This window comes from Rana temporaria, chromosome 13 (assembly GCF_905171775.1).
Source record: "Rana temporaria chromosome 13, aRanTem1.1, whole genome shotgun sequence".
Lineage (NCBI taxonomy): Eukaryota > Metazoa > Chordata > Amphibia > Anura > Ranidae > Rana > Rana temporaria.
The window spans coordinates 113875041-113895178 of NC_053501.1; the positions used below are offsets into that span (position 1 = coordinate 113875041).

The 20138-nt window shown below is 43.1% G+C and overlaps 1 protein-coding gene across 1 annotated transcript; it reads right to left on the bottom strand.

Moving 5' to 3' along the window:
* Positions 1–6369: 6369 nt before the first annotated feature.
* Positions 6370–17100, bottom strand: LOC120920945. The gene is made up of 5 exons (XM_040333408.1): positions 16977–17100; positions 13763–14092; positions 12762–12791; positions 10617–10931; positions 6370–6579 (listed from the first exon to the last, which is right to left on the bottom strand). The coding sequence occupies exons 1-4, from the start codon at positions 17026–17028 to the stop codon at positions 10630–10632; spliced, it is 714 nt and encodes a 237-aa protein (XP_040189342.1). The 5' UTR covers positions 17029–17100; the 3' UTR covers positions 6370–6579; positions 10617–10629.
* Between the last annotated feature and the right edge of the window lie 3038 nt (positions 17101–20138).

Below are 20138 nucleotides of genomic sequence, written 5' to 3' on the forward strand. Positions count from 1 at the left end.
GGTGGATCTGTCAACAATGGAATTCTTGTGATATTTATCTATATATTGTTGTTAGATATATATTTATCTATATTTCTCTCCTATGGGCCAGATCCACATAGAAATGGATAGGCGCAGCGTATCAGAGATATGCTACGCCGCCGTAACTTTTCCGGCTTTGGTTCGAATCCTGAAAGATTGCGCGCCGAAAGTTGCGGCGGCGTAGTGTATTTCTGGCGGCGGAATTCAAATCGGCGATTAGGGGGCGTGATTCATTTAAATGAAGCACGTCCCCGCGCCGATTAAACTGGGCATGCTCCGTTTCAAAATTCGTTCGTGGATCGTCGGAAATAGCTAATTTGCATACCCGACGCGGAAAACGACGCAAACTCCACCCAGCGGACGCCAAAGTATTGCATCTACGATCTGAAGGCATACGAAGCCGTACGCCTGTCGGATCGAACCCAGATGCCGTCATATCTTGGTTTGAGGATTCAAACTAAAGATACGACGCGGGAAATTTGAAAAGTACGCCAGCGTATCAGTAGATACGCCGGCATACTCTCTCTCTGGATCTGGCCCTATGTCTGTATAGTTGCTCCTTCTATCTATGGCTGACGCATACATCCCCTGATGAAGCCTAGAGGCGAAACATGTCACTCAACCTTCAGCAAACCTCTATTGTAACCACCATTTGGGATTTACTCCACATTGAATAACCTTCAGTGATTGATGACTCATTTTAATAACAATTTTAGTATAATTAAAAATAAACTATATGTCATTTATTTTTATTTACTGTTTCTGGGTTTCCATTGGTATGAAACTATGTCACTAAGCACCGCTACAGTCCCATCCTTTTCCTTCTCTTAAAAATTATTACTAATACTTTTTTTAAATTGTATCTATTTTGAAAACAAAATTATCTCTTTTTCATTACCCTTTCCCAATGTTTACCATTAATTCAGTTATGGGTTATATTTCGCCATTCGGTACATGCTTGCCTCTAAGTGCGGGTCTCTCCTGTTGGCTGATTTTTCATTCAAACATTTTCTGTGAAAAATAACTGTGTGTATCCTCGACTAAAAAAAACAATTATTTTTCTGTTCAAAATTTACTCCAGAACAAAAGATCGATAGGAAGAGACACAAACAGGAAAACAGCGATCACTCCCGCCATCCGAATGTTCCCCATCAGCAGTTATGACTGACGCCGTACTGTCATCTAATAATAGACTCTACACACCATCCCGATGTTCCTGTTTTTTTTTTCTCATTTCAATATTTTTTAGGGGTAGATGTGACATTTACCAAACCTCCTCTACAAGTGACTCAATTACTGTCATTTAAAACACATTGGGTCAGATTCACAGAAGAAATACGCCGGCGTATCTACTGATACGCCGGCGTATTTTCAAATTTCCCGCGTCGTATCTTTAGTTTGAATCCTAAAACCAAGATACGACGGCTTCTGGGTTCAATCCGACAGGCGTACGGCTTCGGATCGTAGGTGTAATACTTCGGTGCCCGCCAGGTGTAGTTTGCGTAGTTTTCCGCGTCGGGTATGCTAATTACTTGTTTACGGCCATTCACGAAAAGGTACGCGCGGCCGTCGCATTCTCTTACGTCGTCACTAGTCGGCTTTTCCCGGTGTATAGTTAAAGCTGCAATTTCTTGGCCTATCTTTAGACTTGCCATGTTAAAGTATGGGCGTCGTTCCCGCGTCGAATTTCAATTTTTTTTTTTTTGCGTAAGTCGTCCGTGAATAGGAAAGGACGTAACTCACGTCGACGTTCAAAAAATGACGTTGGTGCGACGTCATTTCGCGCAAAGCACGGCGGGAAATTTCAAAACGGAGCATGCACAGTACGTTCGGCGCGGGAACGCGCCTAATTTAAATGATCCACGCCCCCTACCTGGATCATTTGAATTAGGTGGGCTTGCGTCGGACGGATTTACGCTACTCTGCCGCAACTTTACAGGCAAGTGATTTGTGAATCAAGCACTTGCCCGTAAAACTTGCGGCGGTGTAACGTAAATGCGATACGTTACGCCGCCGCTTTTCTACATGAATCTGGCCCATTGACTATTAACCACTTAAGACCCGGACCTTTATGCAGGTTAAGGACCTGGCCCCTTTTTGCGATTCGGCACTGCATCGCTTTAACTGACAATTGCGCGGTCGTGCGACGTGGCTCCCAAACAAAATTGACGTCTCTTTCTTCCCCCCACAAATAGAGATTTCTTTTGGTGGTATTTGATCACCTCTGCAGTTTTTATTTTTTTTTGCGCTATAAACAAAAATAGAGCCACAATTTTGAAAAAAAATCAATATTTTTTACATTTTGCTAAAATAAATATCCCCCAAAAAATATATAAAAAAAAAATTTTCCTCAGTTTAGGCCGATACGTATTCTTCTACCTATTTTTGTTAAAATCTTATATATCGCAATAAGCGTCTATCGATTGGTTTGCGCAAAATTTATAGCGTTTACAAAATAGGGGATAGTTTTATGGCTTTTTTATTAATATATATTTTTTCTTACTATTAATGGCGGCGATCAGCGTTTTTTTTTTCGTGACTGCAACATTATGGCGGACACTTCGGACAATTTTGACACATTTTTGGGACCATTGGGCCGGATTCAGATAGGAGATACGACGGCGTATCTCTGAGTGCGGGCCATCGTATCTATGCGCCTGATTCAGAGAATCAGTTACGCATAGATTTCCCTAAGATCCGCCAGGTGTAAGTCTCTTACACCGTCGTATCTTAGGCTGCATATTTACACTGGCCGCTAGGTGGCGCTTTCGTATAGTTACGCGAGGAATATGCTAAATAGGTATTTACGTCGATTCAGAAATGTACGTCCCGCCAGCACATTTTTTTACGTCGTTTACGTTAGGCTTTTTCCGGCGTAAAGTTACCCCTGCTATATGAGACGTAGCTAATGTTAAGTATGGACGTCGTTCCCGCGCCGAGTTTTGAAAATTTTACATCGTTTGCATAAGTCGTTCGCGAATAGGGCTTTGCGTAAGTTACGTTCACGTCGATACCAATGAGGCTTTGCGGCGTAATTTTGAGCATGTGCACTGTGATTTTTTCACAAAAAACGTCAAATACGCGGGGTCAAGTCAAATTTAAATACAACACGCCCACAACATCCCCATTTGAATTAGGCGGGCTTACGCCGCCACACATACGTTACGCCACCGTAACTAAGGGCGCAAGTTCTTTCTGCATACGGAACTTGCACCCAAAGTTACGGCGGCGTAACGTATCTTTCTGAATCCAGCCCATTGTCATTTTCACAACAAAAAGTGCTATAAAAATGCACTGATTACTGTGAAAATAACAATGGCAGTTTAGGAGTTAATCACTAGGGGGCGCTGTAGGGGTTAAGTGTGACCTCATGTGTGTTTCTAACGGCAGGGGGCGGGGCTGGATGTGTGACGTCATTGATCGTCTTTCAAGGGAACAGACGATCAATGACACTGCCACTGTGAAGAACGGGGAAGGTGTGTTTACACACACATCTCCCCGTTCTTCAGTTCCTGTGCAGTCACGGAGCTTCCGACCGGGTCGTGGGAGCGCGCCCGTGACCTACGACTGGGCTCTTAAAAGCGACGTGCCTGTACATGCCTGTGCCCAGCCGTGCCATTCTGCTGACGTAAATGTGCAGAAGGCGGTCCTTAAGTGGTTAAGATACAACCACAGTGAAAATTTGCAGGACGTCCCATTGACTGTTTTTTTTAAATATACAACTTGGGGCTAGATTCAGCATTGATTTACGCCGGCGTATCTATAGATACGCCGCGCAAATTCAAAGCTGCGCCGGCGTATCTTTTTTCTGTATTCAGAAAACAAGATACGCCGACATTAGCCTAAGATCCGACTGGCGTAAGTGTCTTATCTTAGGGTGCATATTTACGCTGGCCGCTAGGTGGCGCTTTCCGTCGTTTTCAATGCAGAATATGCAAATGACCTAGATACGCCGATTCAGAAATTTACGTACGCCCGACGCTATTTTTTTACGTCGTTTGCGTAAGGCTTTTCCGGCGTAACGTTGCTCCTGCTGAGGCGCACGCAATGTTAAGTATGGACGTCGTTCCCGCGTCTAATTTCGAATTTTTTACGTTGTTTGCGTAAGTCGTTCGCCAATAGGGCTGGACGTAATTAACATGTTGAAACCAATGACGTCCTTGCGGCGTACTTTAGAGCAATGCACACTAAGAAATTCCACGGACGGCGTGTGCGCCGTTCGGGGAAAAACATCAATCACGTCGGGTCACCAAGAATTAACATAAAACACGCCCCCTCATCCTCATTTGAATTACGCGCGCTTACGCCGGCCCCATTTACGCTACGCCGCCGTAACTTAGGAGGCAAGTGCTTTGTGAATACAGCACTTGCCTCTCTAACTTACGGCGGCGTAGCGTAAATATGATACGCTGCGCCGCCGTAACAATGCACGCCCCTACCTGAATCTAGCCCTTTGTGTCTACTAGAGCAATTTTTTATTTTTTTTTGCAAACATGTTAAAACCTTCACTTTCTTGCTGCACAATTACTTAAAACACCTCCAAAAAAAACATTATAGTGTCAAAAAGCAGAAGACCCTGGAGAATAAAATGGTGGTAGTTCTTTTTATTCTACATGATATTTATCAAACACATGTATTCATAAGCAATTTAGAGCAGTGATAACGAACTTCGGCACTCTAGATGTTTTGGAATTACATTTGCCATGATGCTACACTACACAGCAGAGTGCATAAGCATTGTGGGAAATGTAGTTCCAAAACATCTGGGGTGATAAGGTTCACCATCACTGGACTAGAGGATGGGGTAAACGGCTCAATCTCTGTATCTGCAGACGATACAATGCCTAAGCAGGGCAATAACTTCTCCACAGGATGTGGAAACCTTGCAAGAAGATCTGAACAGATTAAAGGGGTGGGGCAACTACATGGCAAATGAGGTTTAATGTAGAAAATGTATAAATAATGCATTTAGGGGGCCAAAAATACAAACGCAATTTACTCGCTAGGGGGAGAACTTCTGGGGGAATCTAGGATGGAAAAGGACCTGGGGGCAGGGATGGACTGGCCATTGGGACTACAGGGATTTTTTCCGGTGGGCCGATGGCTCAGTGGGCCGGCTTCAGTGACAGCGGACTGCCGCCCCCCCTCCACTCCTCCTGTCTCTCCCTCCCTGCAGCACTCACCTGGGGGGACGACAGAGGATCATGGGGGGAGGGGACAGACAGCTGGCTCAACAGCTATGGCCTGGGAGTTTCTCCCTTCTGCCTAATCTTGTCCCATGGTGGGGGGGCACCGAACTGATTCTTTGCCCCGGGTGAAATAATGTCTAGCTTCCCCACTGGTACTGCCTATAAGAGGAACAGTACCAGCCGTTCTACTCTAATAAAGTAGAACGGCTAGTGAAGGGGGAGGGGGGGCTTGTGTGGCCAGGTGGGGGGGGGGGGGTTGCGGGAGTTGTCCGGCAGCCATGGAAGAGACCTGTCAAAGTGGGCCAGTCTGGATGAAGTCCAGGGCCAAATTTTTTTTTTCAAATATTCATTTTATTGAACACCACAAAAAAGGGGGGGGAGGCTCCTTACAGTACAAGAATAATGCAAACAGCAAGAATGCTATGCTAATACTAAGGGCACACAGTCCCTACTACGCCACTCCCGCTAGAGCAAATAGTATTGTTTTAGTAAACATGATGGCGAGAGACTGCGGACCATGTGGCCCCAAGGGGGGCCACGCACATAGGTTAGGCTCCATAAACACGTTCATAGGCCTAGGGCGCCCTCCCCTTTCCTTTTCACCTTTTCCGAACATGCACTTAAAAGAAAAGAAAATAATAAATAAAATAAAAAAAACAAGAAGGAGAAAGAAAAGAGAGAGAGAGAAGGGAGGACAAACAAAGGGAGGACAAATAAAGAACATACCAGGGTGGAGGGAAAGAAACAACACAGAGAAGAAAGAAAGGAAAGAAGTTCCCCCAAGGGGGAAGCGGGGGAGGGGCTAACACATACAGGGGGGGAAGGCATAGCGGCGACCGTAGGGCGCCAGTCCAGGGCTTGAGACACATAAATCTAAGTTCCCAAGAGGCGTTGTCCTTCATCAGAGAAGACAAAGATGGTCCATATATCCCAGGTCTTTTTGTGCACCTCCTCCCTGTGCTGTGCATTCTTCACTCGATGGGAGGGGGTGCTGCTAGCGAACATCTTGAGCAAGGAATAATAAAAGCATTTTTTTTTATGCAAAAATATAGACTTTGCAAGCATAGAAAAAAATGTATAAAAATAGGCATTTTAACTAATCCATCACACTATGTAACTATGTATGTAAGATATGTATGGTCATGACAATGTTTTTTTCCAGCTTCCTTTTTAATATTTCATAAATGAACTACAACTTCATTTGTGTGTTTTTTTTTTTTCATTTTTTCTTCAGACCAGCTTGGAAAAAACCTTCATCAGTTGGCTGTACACTCCGTCCTAATGTGGTGGAGTAATATAAGCACAGCAACCAGGAGAACACAACCTGACAACGCCTGATAGATCACAGAAGACATTGTTGAATTTTTTTCTGAAAAAAAAAATATATATATTTTATAAAATGATGTCTATAAATACAATTTATGTAACAGATAATTTAGGTACATTTTCTTGTGTTTTAATTGATTAGTACAATTTGAAATGTAAAATTTGAATTTCACCTTTAACGTGAACCTGAAATGGTTTAGAAATGTCCTAGGTAAAGTGCAGAAACTTATGGTGCCTCCAGGGGACCTGGCCTTTCTGGAGGTGGCAGGCTCCTGTTGGGAATCTCTGTTGCTAGGCAGAGGGTCACTCCATTGGCTGCACTGCTCCAATTGGCTATGCTTCTCTAGAACCAGATGTAGACATCACAGGCCGAAGGGTTCTGGGCTTGTGATAGGATCAGCTACCAACTCCCTTCCTGTCATGCCCAGTTTGATGTGCTACGTTTAGTTTTGATTGCTTGTTGCTGACCATTATCCTACACCCAGACTACTCTTTTGGATTGCCGCCTGAAGTGACTACTTGTTTATGCTTGCTCCCTGTCTGCCCTGACCTGGGAACAGTCTAGTGGATCACACTTGTTTGCTACCTGCCCTGACTTCAGAACTGGTTAGTGAATTGCACTTGCTCACTTCTTGCTCCGACCTTGGAACTGTTTATTGGATTATGCTCGCTAGCTACCTGCCTTGACCTTGGAATTGTCTACTGGATCATGCTTGCTTGCTCCCTGCCATGATCTTGGAACAGTCTATTGGATTATGCTTACTCTCTACCTGCCCTGCCCTTGGACTTGCCTACTGGGTCATGCTTGCTTGCTCCCTGCCCTTACCTTGGAGCTTTGTCTACTGGATTATGCTTACTCTCTACCTGTCCTGCCCTTGGACTTGTCTCCTGGGTCATGCTTGCTTGCTCCCTGCCCTTACATTGGAGCTTTGTCTACTGGATTATGATTGCTGGCTTCCATCCAAGACCCCTGAACCGTCTATTGAATTACACTTGCTCATTTCCCGCCCTGACCACGGAACTGTTTATTGAATTATGCTTGCTTGCTTCCTGCCTTGACCTTGGAATTCTCTACTGGATCATGTTTGCTTGCTCCCTTCAATGACCTTGAGCAGTCTACTGGATTATGCTTACTCTCTACCTGCCCTGCCCTTGGACTTGTCTACTGGGTCATGCTTGCTTGCTCCCTGCCCTTACCTCGGAGCTTAGTCTAATGGATTATGCTTACTAGCTTCCATTCAAGACCCCTGAACCGTCTATTGAATTACACTTGCTCATTCCCCACCCTGACCATGGAAATGTATATCGAATTACGATTGCCTCGCTTCCTGCCCTGACCTTGGAACTGTTTACCGGATTAAGTTTGCTAACTTCCTGCCATGGCCTCAGAACTGAACCTTGGATTATGCTTGTTCACTTCCTGCTCTGATCTTGAAACTGTCTCTTGGATTACGCTTGCTCGATACCTGCCTGGACCTTTAAACTGTCACACTTGCTCCCATCCTGCCCTGGCCTCAGAACTGTCTTTTGGATTATGCTTTTTTCTGCTTCTTTCTGCCCTGACCTTAGCACTACCTCCTGGATTACACTTGCTTGCTACCTGCCTCGACCTTGGAAATATCTACTGGATTATGCTTGCTGCTGCCTATCTTGACCCAGTAGTACTGTACTAGGACTTCGCTACTAGCCATAGCCATCCTCTGTCAGAGGTACTATAGGTACACTTCCTTGTCTCATTCACTTAATCCTGGTGCCATCTGGCCTGAAACAATTGCATTGTGCTCTCAGACCTGGGAGGCAACCACGTACCAGTAGGTCTGATTGCCTTAGGGGAACAGGAAGGGGGGGGGTGATAAAGGCAAAAGAAACTCTTGGCAACTATAATTCTTGACCTAGGCATCAAGCTGCTTGACACACTTGGATTCTAAATGATTCTATGAGCTCTATGTGCGTCGGGACCTTTCGGGGTAAGACCGCGCTATATAAAGATATCTGTCAACTCAACTCAACTCTTTCACTTTCCTAAACCTATTATAGCCTATCAAGTTTATCAATGTCAATGATCTCAAGATATTCAAATGCACTGCTCATTATTCCGAATTTGACGTGTTCCTAAAAAGCAGAAGTCGCTTTTTACAGTTCTTTATGTCCATGTTTTTCCTCGTATTCAGAAACTTACAACGTTCCTGTTTTTTGTGAAAGAACAATCAAGAAAATTCTCATTGTGCAATGTGCGAAACAAGTATAAAGGGCACTAAGGAAAGGTTGGGTTGTATGAGGCAATAAACAACGCCCAAATTAAAAATTCAGTTATTTATATTATATATAATAATGTAGTGCGATGTTTACTCGCCCTCAATATTTTGAAGTAGATGTAAACCCCCCAACTTCTAAGTTCTAATATTAAGTTTGCTATAACATCTAGGGGGACCCTCAATGGCAAGATCACCAGAGGTTATTTTTTATGAAAACTTAGTATTAGAATTTTATTGATCGGAGCCTTGAGCAGGGCAATGATCTTCTGGCTATCTACTGGGGTTCAAATCTAGTACTACTGATGATGAGATGATATCTTCCTGCACAGTACGGACAGAGTTAATTATGGAAAACCACAAAGCTCCTGTTATTGGTGAGAGCCTTGAGCAGAGCATTTATCTTCTGCCTTTCTTCTAGGGTTCAAATCTACTCAACGGCAACTCCAGGAACTCCAGAAACCTTACGATTAAGATCCTTGCTGAGTGAAACACGTTGGGTTGTTTTCATCTTGGAAGGACTGTTTATTTCATTGGACTGATGAATAAATGAAAATGAAGCATTTCTGAGTGATTGGTTCTCTTTCTATTCCTGATGTTGTTGTAGAGTTGATCCCAGTGGCCGATAACTACGAAGAACCAGCTCCTGTTATCTGTAAGAGTTGACGGATCGGAGCATTGAACAGAGAAATGATCTTCTGGCTATCTTACTAGGGTTTAAATCTAGTACCACTGATGAGATAATATCTTCCTGCACAGTACGGACAGAGTTAATTATGGTAAAAACAGAACTCCTGTTATTGGTGAGAGTCAGTGGATCAGAGCCTTGAGCAGAGCAATTATCTTCTGCCTTTCTACTAGGGTTCAAATCTACTCAACAGCAACTCCAGGAACTCCAGAAACCTTACGATTAAGATCATTGCTGAGTGAAACACGTTGGGTTGTTTTCATCTTGGAAGGACTGTTTTTTTCATTGGACTGATGAATAAATGAAAATGAAGCATTTCTGAGTGATTGGTTCTCTTTCTATTCCTGGAGTTGTTGTAGAGTTGATCCTAGTAGCCAATGACTATGAAGAAACGGCTCCTGTTATTGATGAGAGTTGGCAATTTGAAGCCTTGAGCAGGGCAATGATATTCTGGCTATCTACTGGGGTTCAAATCTAGTACCACTGAGGAGATGATATCTTGCTGCAGATTACGAACAGAGTTAATTATGGTAAAAACAAAGCTCCCCATCCTCCTCTAATGAAAGTTCCATTAAAGTGTCAGGGCTGGGCTCAGCCCTTCCTTCTCTGAGTTGACTGCTTAGCTGTTGGCTAATTGCCAGCTCCTATCTCTCCACAGTGACTCACCTGTTGATGATCCTGCTCGTCAGTTCTGTTTACTTAAGCCGTCTACCTCAGATGATCCCTGCCTTCACCTTGGTCAACATCACAGAGACTATCTCCTGCGTTCCTGTTGAAGACTTGCTTGGCTGACGTTCCTTCTGGCTCCTGATCCTACTTGCTGTTCTACTACGTTTATCTCTGGCTTCCTGACATTTGGCTTGGCTGACTATTCGATCCGGTTGCTGAACTCTGGCCATGTTTTGACTACTCTTACTCTGTTTATCTTTTTATTATTATTAAACAAGTGTAATTTAATTTTTCTTCTGTCTTGGTCTGATTCATGGTTTCTGACATAAAGGACATCTTCAACAGGTAAGTTGGAATTTTCATGTGAAGGCATGGAGGACACGTAGCAAATATAAGATAGGTATTTTTAAAATTTGGCTGAAAAAGTGGAAATACCCTTTACGACAAAAATGTTAGAAGTCTTAGACTTACTTTGTAGCTTTACTTAAAAAAACTGTGAGCAGCAGTGGACCCAGTTATTGGTATAAAGCTCTGCTCTGAAGACCCGCTCATCGTTGGCGGTTATTCGGGACAACCGTAAAGATCCGTCAGTCGTGACAAAAAGTCTCTCGGAGTAGCAATAATTTTGACGCTCTATCTGACCCGGCCTAGTGGTTGCTAGGTGATCGATGTTATTAATATCCCAAACAATAAATGCTACTCCTGAACGGCTGGGAAGTTGTAGAGTAACAGTGTCCCCAAGGCGCTGAAATATTTGTTTTGTGCCATTACACGATTCTTTAAAATCTATTAAAAGACAAAAAAAATTTAGTTTAATGAGTGGTCTGATTTTGTAAAATGTTTAAAAGATATTTCTAAGCATGCATCAGCCAATTAATAGGACTCCGCTGCAAATGCATACACTCTTTTATTCATGCAATGCGACATCGGTAAAGTAAGTCAACATTTCAAGGCCACGTAGGGTCCTTTCCTCACTAGGTCACCTCGACAAACATTGGTTTGTTTGACTGATGTTGAAGGTAAGGCAAGTCAGATGCCCAATCGCTTCCACACATCCCTGGTAGTGTGCCCACCCCCATGCAGGCCCCCCGGCCGTCATGTTTCCCACCTGCTGACCCAGGATCGGAACAGCAGGTGCCACCAGGTAGAGGGGAAGGAAACCAGAGAACATCTGTCATCTCGAGGAAAGGAAGCCGCATGGCTCTAAAATGTTGGTTGGTTTGACTGATGTTGAAGGCAAGTCAAGTCAGCTGCCCATTCACTTCCACACATCCCTGATAGTGTGCCCACCCCTGTGCAGGCCCCCCGCCATGTTTCCCCCCTGCTGACCCAGGATCGGTATGACAGGTGCCACCGGATAGAGGGGAAGGAAACCAGAGAACATCTGTCATCTCGAGGAAAGGACTCCGCATGGCTCCAAAATGTTGGTTGGTTTGACTGATGTTGAAGGCAAGTCAGCTGCCCAATCGCTTCCACACATCCCTGGTAGTGTTCCCACCCCTGTGTAGGCCCCATGCCATGTTTCCCACCTGCTGACCCTGGATCGGGACGGCAGGTGACACCGGGTAGAGGGAAAGGAAACCAGAGAACATTTGTTGGCTCATCTTCCCTACCTAGTAACCTAGCGACGTGTATTACATAATTTACGAGTTTGGCTGTAACCTTCCCTTGACCACGGTAGCCAGGGAATAAGCTAATGGAGCGCAATCTGACATCAGGCGTCTGAAGACCCCTCATGTCTTAATAAAGAGAACCTGTTAAAACAAAATAGCATCACGTGGGGGAATTTTGGTCCCCTATGAGATGAAAAATAAAGTTTTGTGAAAAAAATTTAAATCTTAAAAAGTTACACAAAAACACTTAAACCCCTCAAAAAAAGTCCCACCCCATCTCAAACATGTACATATGAACTAAAAAAAAGTGTCTGGGGGCACCTACATACAGAAATGTTGACTGTTATACATGTTACATATCCCCGTGCATGCCAAAGCACCATTTCGGGCCCAATATTCAAAGTTACCTGTAACGTTTCTGGGGGCACCTACTTACAGAAATGTTGACTCTTCTATACATGTTACATATCCCTGTGCATGCCAGAGCACCATTTTGGGCCCGATATTCAAAGTTGCCTCTAAAAGGATGACCTGTAGGGGCTTTAAAAGCATGGAAAATATAGGATACTGAAATTTTTGGCCAATTTACTGGCTCATGCAGCTTTAGGACTTGGCATATTGGATATTTTTTTACTCTGCGCTACTTCACTTTTTTTACTTTACCAACAAATTTGGTAATATATTACTTTTATGTGCCATAAAATTTACTTACTTAGCATATTTTACTGAAATTTTGCCCTTGATTAACTGTTGTGCTAGTATCACGTGACATAAAAAATTGTCACTACCACTATTTTGTTCTCCAGGATCTCTGGCTTCAGAAAATGTAATACAATGTTTGGGGGGTTTAGGATATTTTCAAACATCATTTTTATAATGACTAGTTCATGGTGATGTAATTAAAAGTAATAATTTAAAATAATAATAATATTAGTAATAATAATGATCAGTTCAATAAATTCAATAATTTATAATGCCTGGCATCATTGAATATTTTACGTACCTGCAATTCTTGCAGACAATCCTCCATTTCCTGAAATTATATGAATAGTCATTACTGAGAACAAATAATAATTTGCAGCAAATTGTTTACAGCTCTAAAGGAGGCCAGTATGTTGCATAAGATTTTTGATAAAATTATCGTATAGACTCGAGTATAAGCCAAGTTTTTTAGCACAATTTTTTGTGCTGAAAATGCCGCCCTTGGCTTATACTTGAGTCTATGTCCATCTACAGCTTTGTGCGTGATAGACGAAACACTGAACACTGACTCACTGCTGGGAAACTGAGTGTTCCGTCTATCTATCTACCGTTTGTAATGGATATAGCACATTCATCACGCTGTAATAGACTGAAAAGCACAAAGACTGAAAAGCGCGAATCGTCTCCAAACTTTTACTAACACGAAATCAGCAAAAGCAGCCCCAAGGGTGGCACCATCTGAATGGTACTTCCCCTTTTCTAGTGCCGTTGTACGTATTGTACGTCACCGCGCTTTGCTAGAGCATTTTTTGTTTACGATCGTGTGTAGGCAGGGCCGGCTTAACAATTAAAAACGGTCATGTGTACGCGGCAACAGACAGAGATAAAAAAACCCTGAGAGGGATTCTAACTCTTCCCAACTCCACCCAATGCTAAAAAAAAAAGATTGGGGCTTTAGCCCAGGTTCACACTGGGCTGCGGGAGTGAAGCCGTGCAAGTTCAGCTGAACTCGCACAATTTCACTCCCGCTGGCAGTCCTGATTTCGGCCGCGATTTCAGAGACATCTGTGCAGGACCGATCACGGGACACCGGCGGCGATCAGGTCCGCGGGTCCCGCGGGCGCGGTCACAGAGCTTTGGACCGGGTCGCGTTCACACGCGACCCCACGGCTGGGCTTTAAGGGCCACTTACAGGTACGTGGATGTGCCCAGCCATGCCATTCTGCCGACGTATATCGTATATAGCTGCACCAGATTTTGCACTCTCCAGTTTTAGTAAATCAACCCTATTGAGTTACTTACCGCTAATCCTGAGATCATATATTTGTGCACAGATGTATTTATTTTGGCTGTTAAATAATTCAGCTCGGTAAACCCGCATGTCTTTGGAAGACAAAGATTTGATAATTAATGAGCCGTCCTTTAAGTTAGAATCCAGTCTCCCGGTATAGTCAGAGCCATGATCTCCCATCTCCAGTGGCTGGCCTGGTTTTGTGGTGGCAATAAGGAACTTTTCATAGCCCCAGGTGACAGAAGTGAGACGGATGTCATTCAGGTCCAGTTGTAGAACGACGTCTTCACCCTCCTCAACAGAAAGGCTTTTCATGGAGGCACAAGGAAGGATAGAAACCACTGCATTAAAAAGAGACATTTGATCAAGCAGAAGATTGATAATTACCAGGGTATGAATATTTTTTTGTTTAATTGTATCTACATTATATTTTAATATTAAATCCCTACTGAGCTTTCAGTTTAATCAGCTAAATACCTTCCAAGTCCATCAAAAAAGCATCACAGTTTGCTTGCTTTAGAAATCATCCACAGCCAGGGGCGGACTGACCATTCGAGCACCCGGGCACTGCCCGAAGGCCCCATGCCACTAGGGGGCCCCATCAGGGTTGCCAACCTCAGTAAAACCAGGGACAATATGTAAAATTTAGTGTTTTAAAAAAAAGAAGATTATAGCTGCACCGCCTCTTCAGTACCTTTTCAGTGTGTGTATGTGTATACTGTGTGTGTATATTGTGTGTCTGTGTGTGTATACTGTGTATGTATACTGTATGAGTGTGTGTGTATACTTAGTGGCCCCATAATCTATTGCCTGTGGGCCCCATATTCTCCTATTGCCCGGGGGCCCCATGAGTTGTCAGTCCGCCCCTGTCCACAGCCTAAATAAAAAAAGCCTATTCTCTGCCAACACGCTGTAGAGAAGGACCCTTGCTTGAGTGGCTGGGATTCTGGGGCTATTTTCCTCCTCTCCAGTGTCTGCAGTGTCAAAAGCGTGACATTGATTGCTAGGACCCCGGCAGTCCCAGCAACCAATGACTGCAAAGCACAGGAGAACATTGAGGTGGGGGGCAGAGGCACTCGGCAAAGGAGAAGACATAGAGCACAGGGAGGTAGGAAGAAGGCAGGTGCAGCCGACAGGAGTGAAGCCAAATGCCAAAACTTGGTCCTGGCATCTTGGGCCCCCCACAGTGGCGGAACTCCAGGGCCAGGTCGCAGGTGCCAACCCTGGTGGTTCTGTCACTGGTCAAAAGCAAATTAACATTTTAAGTATATTAACGACATTTGTCAAGTCATCTGATTTACTGAGAATTTTCTTAAGTTTCTACTAGTGCCAGATTTTTCTTTTTCCTCTGTGCCCCTTTAGGGAAGTTGTCTCTTCATTTCCTGCTTCAAAATAGAAAGGAATGCAAAACCCACAAAACAAAAAATATTTCCTGAAACAAATATCCGCACCACAAAAAAATTTATGAAAAATAGAAAAATAAGTGTATAGTAAATCACATGGCACTAAACAATTAAATAACATTTAAGAATATAAAACCCTTCACCTCCAGAAAAAAAAAAAAGATCAGTATACCAGTCCCTATATAATGTGGTTATCCATCCATGCAGGTCAGAAAACCCAAAACTTAATGCAGAGGCGGCTCTAAGCTTTATATATATATATATATATATATATATATATATATATATATATATATATATATATATATATATATATATATATATTTAAAAAAGTACAAACATATGAAAATTGATGACACCATTCTACCTAAAAAAATAACAACAGCTGTGCACAGTTTTTGTACTTTGTAATATGCACATCTATACATTTATTCAATATATTTCTTTGGTAAATTGAAATATTGTATATTTTATGTACAGTATATGATTAACTGACCCGGATTGTTTCATCCAAGGCTCTGTTTTAGTTCCCCGATGGATGACAACATTAAATATAGACTGGTAAATTCATACTCTATTTTTTTTTTTTTTTTGACCAGTGAGTTATATTTGTGGGATGTTTTCAATTTGATAGTCATTTATTATTTTATAATAATAGTTATTTTTCATTTTTTATTTTTTTTTCATATAATTTTGTAGTGTGGATATTTGTTTACCACATATTCATGGGTATTGCATTCTATTTTGGTTACACTTGGTGCTGTTGGTTAGTTTTTTTAATATTGAGACATTGAGAGATAAAGGAAGCAAAATCCTCTCTTCGAAAGTTGTCTTATTAGCAAGTTCCATTGGAAGAGTTTTTTTCTCACTTTCTGCCCTGACAAAAGAGTGAAGCTTATGCACGGGTACAAAGACATCAATAAAAACATTACAGAGGATCAAAACCCTACCTACTTTGTTACGTACTTTATGATAGATAACAAATAACATAATACAATATACAGTAAATATGTAAAAGTATATAAAATTACACAATATATGGATACATAGATAGATAGATATAGATAGATAGATAGATAGATAGATAGATAGATAGATAGATAGATAGATAGATAGATAGATAGATAGATAGATAGATAGAGATATTTTTTTTAAGAACTTCATGATAGATAAGAAATAACTTAATACAATATACAGTAAATATATAAAAGTATATAACATTGCACAATAGAGAGATAGATAGATAGATAGATAGATAGATAGATAGATAGATAGATAGATAGATAGATAGAGAGATAGAGAGATAGAGAGATAGATAGATAGATAGATAGATAGATAGATAGATAGATAGATAGATAGATAGATAGATAGAGAGATAGATAGATAGATAGAGAGATAGATAGATAGATAGATAGATAGATAGATAGATAGATAGATAGATAGATAGATAGATAGAGAGATAGATAGATAGATAGATAGATAGATAGATAGATAGATAGATAGATAGATAGATAGATAGATAGATAGATAGATAGATAGATAGAGATATTTTTTTAAGAACTTCATGATAGATAATAAATAACTTAATACAATATACAGTAAATATATAAAAGTATATAACATTGCACAATAGATAGATAGAGAGATAGATAGATACAGTAGATAGATAGATAGATAGATAGATAGATAGATAGATAGATAGATAGATAGATAGATAGATAGATAGATAGATAGATAGATAGATAGACATAGATAGATAGGTAGATAGATAGATACGATAGATATTTTTTTTAATAATTTGATTTAAAAAAAGACAACTTACATCCATGGAGATATAACACAAGGCACCAGCAGAGGAAAAAGCCGTCTTTCATCTTTTCTTGTGATGTTCTGACTAAAGGGAACTGCTGAGGTTTTCACATTTCCCCAAAGGATGGTGAACACATATGCAAAAACCAGAAGTCTTTACCCTATACCAGGAGCGTCCTGTTTATTTAAATGGCAAAGTCCTCACACCCACTGTTAAAGAGCACTTTCCTCATTTGCACCCTATACATATTTATGTTTGCCAACATTCTGAAGTACATCACTTCATCATCCCCCCAATGTAGGGAGTATTTGACATACTGTACAATCTTATTCAAAATAAATTAGCATTTTGAAATAAATATAAAAATAGTTCTGAAATCTGATGGCATTAGACTCGGGCATTAGGCCCCGTACACACGACCGGATCGATCCGCTGAAACTGGTCCGCCGGACCAGTTCCAGCGGACAGATCCGGACCTGTGTAGGCCCGAGCAGACAATTGTCCGGCGGATCGGACAGTTTCCAGCGGATAAAAATTTCTTAGCATGCTAAGGAATCTGTCCGCTGGAAACCTGTCCGTCGGACGTATTCGGTCGTCTGTACAGACTCACCGGACACGTCTGACCGACCGCCATCCCTCGCATGCGTCGTACTGATTTGACGCATGCGTGGAAGCATTGAACTTCCAGGGCCACGCACGTCGCCACGTCATCGTTGCGGCGATGGCGCGGCCACGCCCCGCGTATTGTTTACGCGCGGATTTCTGTCTGATGGTGTGTACAACCATCAGACAGAAATCTCCGGGCGGACATGTCCGCTGAAAACGGTCCGGCGGACCGTTTTCAGCGGATTATCCGTCCGTGTGTACGGGGCCTTAGACTTAGGTTCAGATGGCATTAGACTAATGCCCTGTACACACGATCGGTCCATCCGATGAAAACGGTCTGATGGATTTTTTCATCAGTTATCCGATGAAGCTGACTTTCATCAGTCGTGCCTACACACCATCCGTTAAAAAACTGATCGTGTCAGAACGCGGTGACGTAAAACACAACGACGTGCTGAGAAAAATTAAGTTCAATGCTTCCGAGCATGCGTCGACTTTATTCTGAGCATGCGTGGATTTTTAACCGATGGACGTGCCCACAGACGGTCGTTTTTTTTCAGATGATTTTAAAACAAGTTCCTAGTTTTTTAACCGATGGATAAATAACCGATGGGGCCCACCCACGATCGGTTAGTCTGATGAAAATTGTGTGTACGTGGCATTAGGGTCAGATTACATTAGACTCAGTGACTCGGTGATCACAGCACACGCCCTGCCCGTGGTGCGCTGGGGGCGTGCAAAGGGGAGGATGTCTATTGACGGCCTCCCGGAAATTCAGGTCCGCGCTGTAGCCGTCATTCAGCTATAGCGCGGATGCCAAGTGGTTAAGCTTGTACAGTTTTTGAAGACCCCCCTCTCAAATCTTGTTGCAGCAAAATATTACTTTAGGTATATTGGCCTTTTATTATTGACACCGTGTGTTTTTCAACTGGTACTCTACTTGAGTTGTAACGGTGGTACATTGAATAGGAATTGCTTTTTTGTATTTGCCAGCAAAGCTTCTTTCATACCGTATTTCCCGGTGTATAAGACGACTGGGCGTATAAGACAACCCCCTAATTTTCCAGCTAAAATGTTGGTTTTGGGATATACTCGCTGTATAAGATGACCCCCTTCCCCCCCTCACTGTGCCATTGCCTCACCTCACTGTGCCGTTGCCTCACCTCACTGTGCCATTGCCTCACCTCACTGTGCCATTGCCTCACCTCACTGTGCCATTGCCTCACCTCACTGTGCCATTGCCTCACCTCACAGTGCCGTTGCCTCACCTCACTGTGACATTGCCTCACTGTGACATTGCCTCACCTCACTGTGCCGTTGCCTCACCTCACTGTGCCATTGCCTCACCTCACTGTGTCGTTGCCTCACCTCACTGTGCCATTGCCTCACCTCACTGTGCCGTTGCCTCACCTCACTGTGCCATTGCCTCACCTCACTGTGCCGTTGCCTCACCTCACTGTGCCGTTGCCTCACCTCACTGTGCCATTGCCTCACTGTGCCATTGCCTCACCTCACTGTGCCGTTGCCTCACCTCACTGTGCCGTTGCCTCACCTCACTGTGCCATTGCCTCACCTCACTGTGTCGTTGCCTCACCTCACTGTGCCATTGCCTCACCTCACTGTGCCGTTGCCTCACCTCACTGTGCCATTGCCTCACCTCACTGTGCCGTTGCCTCACCTCACTGTGCCGTTGCCTCACCTCACTGTGCCGTTGCCTCACCTCACTGTGCCATTGCCTCACCTTACTGTGCCGTTGCCTCACCTCACTGTGTCGTTGCCTCACCTCACTGTTCCATTGCCTCACTGTGCCGTTGCCTCACCTCACTGTGCCATTGCCTCACCGTGCCATTGCCTCACTGTGCCATTGCCCCACCATGCCATTGCCTCACCTCACTTTGCCGATCTTCATTCCTTTATGCCTGGCAGAGTAATTCAAACTGCGGGCGTCCATTTTTTAAAAGCCGCGCCTCCTCCTCATGCTGTTTTGTGATAGGTGGAACACTCAGTTTCCCAGCAGAGCCTGTGTTCAGTGTTCCGCCTATGACAGACGTCCTCTCGTCCGAGGCCTCAGACGAGAGGATGTCCGTGATAGGCAGAACACTGAACACAGACTCTGCTGGGAAACTGAGTGTTCCGCCTATCATGGATGTCGTCTCGTCCTCGGCCTCAGACGAGAGGATGTCCGTGATAGGCAGAACACTGAACACAGGCTCTGCTGGGAAACTGAGTGTTCCGCCTACCACAGAACAGCACGAGGAGGAGGCGCGGCTTTTAAGAAATGGACGCCCGCAGTCTGCATCCGATGTATAAGACGACCCCCGGTTTTTTGAGCCGTATTTTTAAGTATAAAAGGTCGTCTTATACGCTGGCAAATACGGTAAGTCTTATTTGGATTTATATTCAGTAATCTTTCTCTATCTCTCTCTCTCTCTTTCTCTCTCACTGGAATATTTTCACTTCTATATTTTCTTTCAGTTCTCTAAATTTCTACTATATCATTCTATGTTGAAATGGGGATTTTTCTTATGTTTAGGTTTAGTTACATTTTTAACCACTTCAATACCGGGC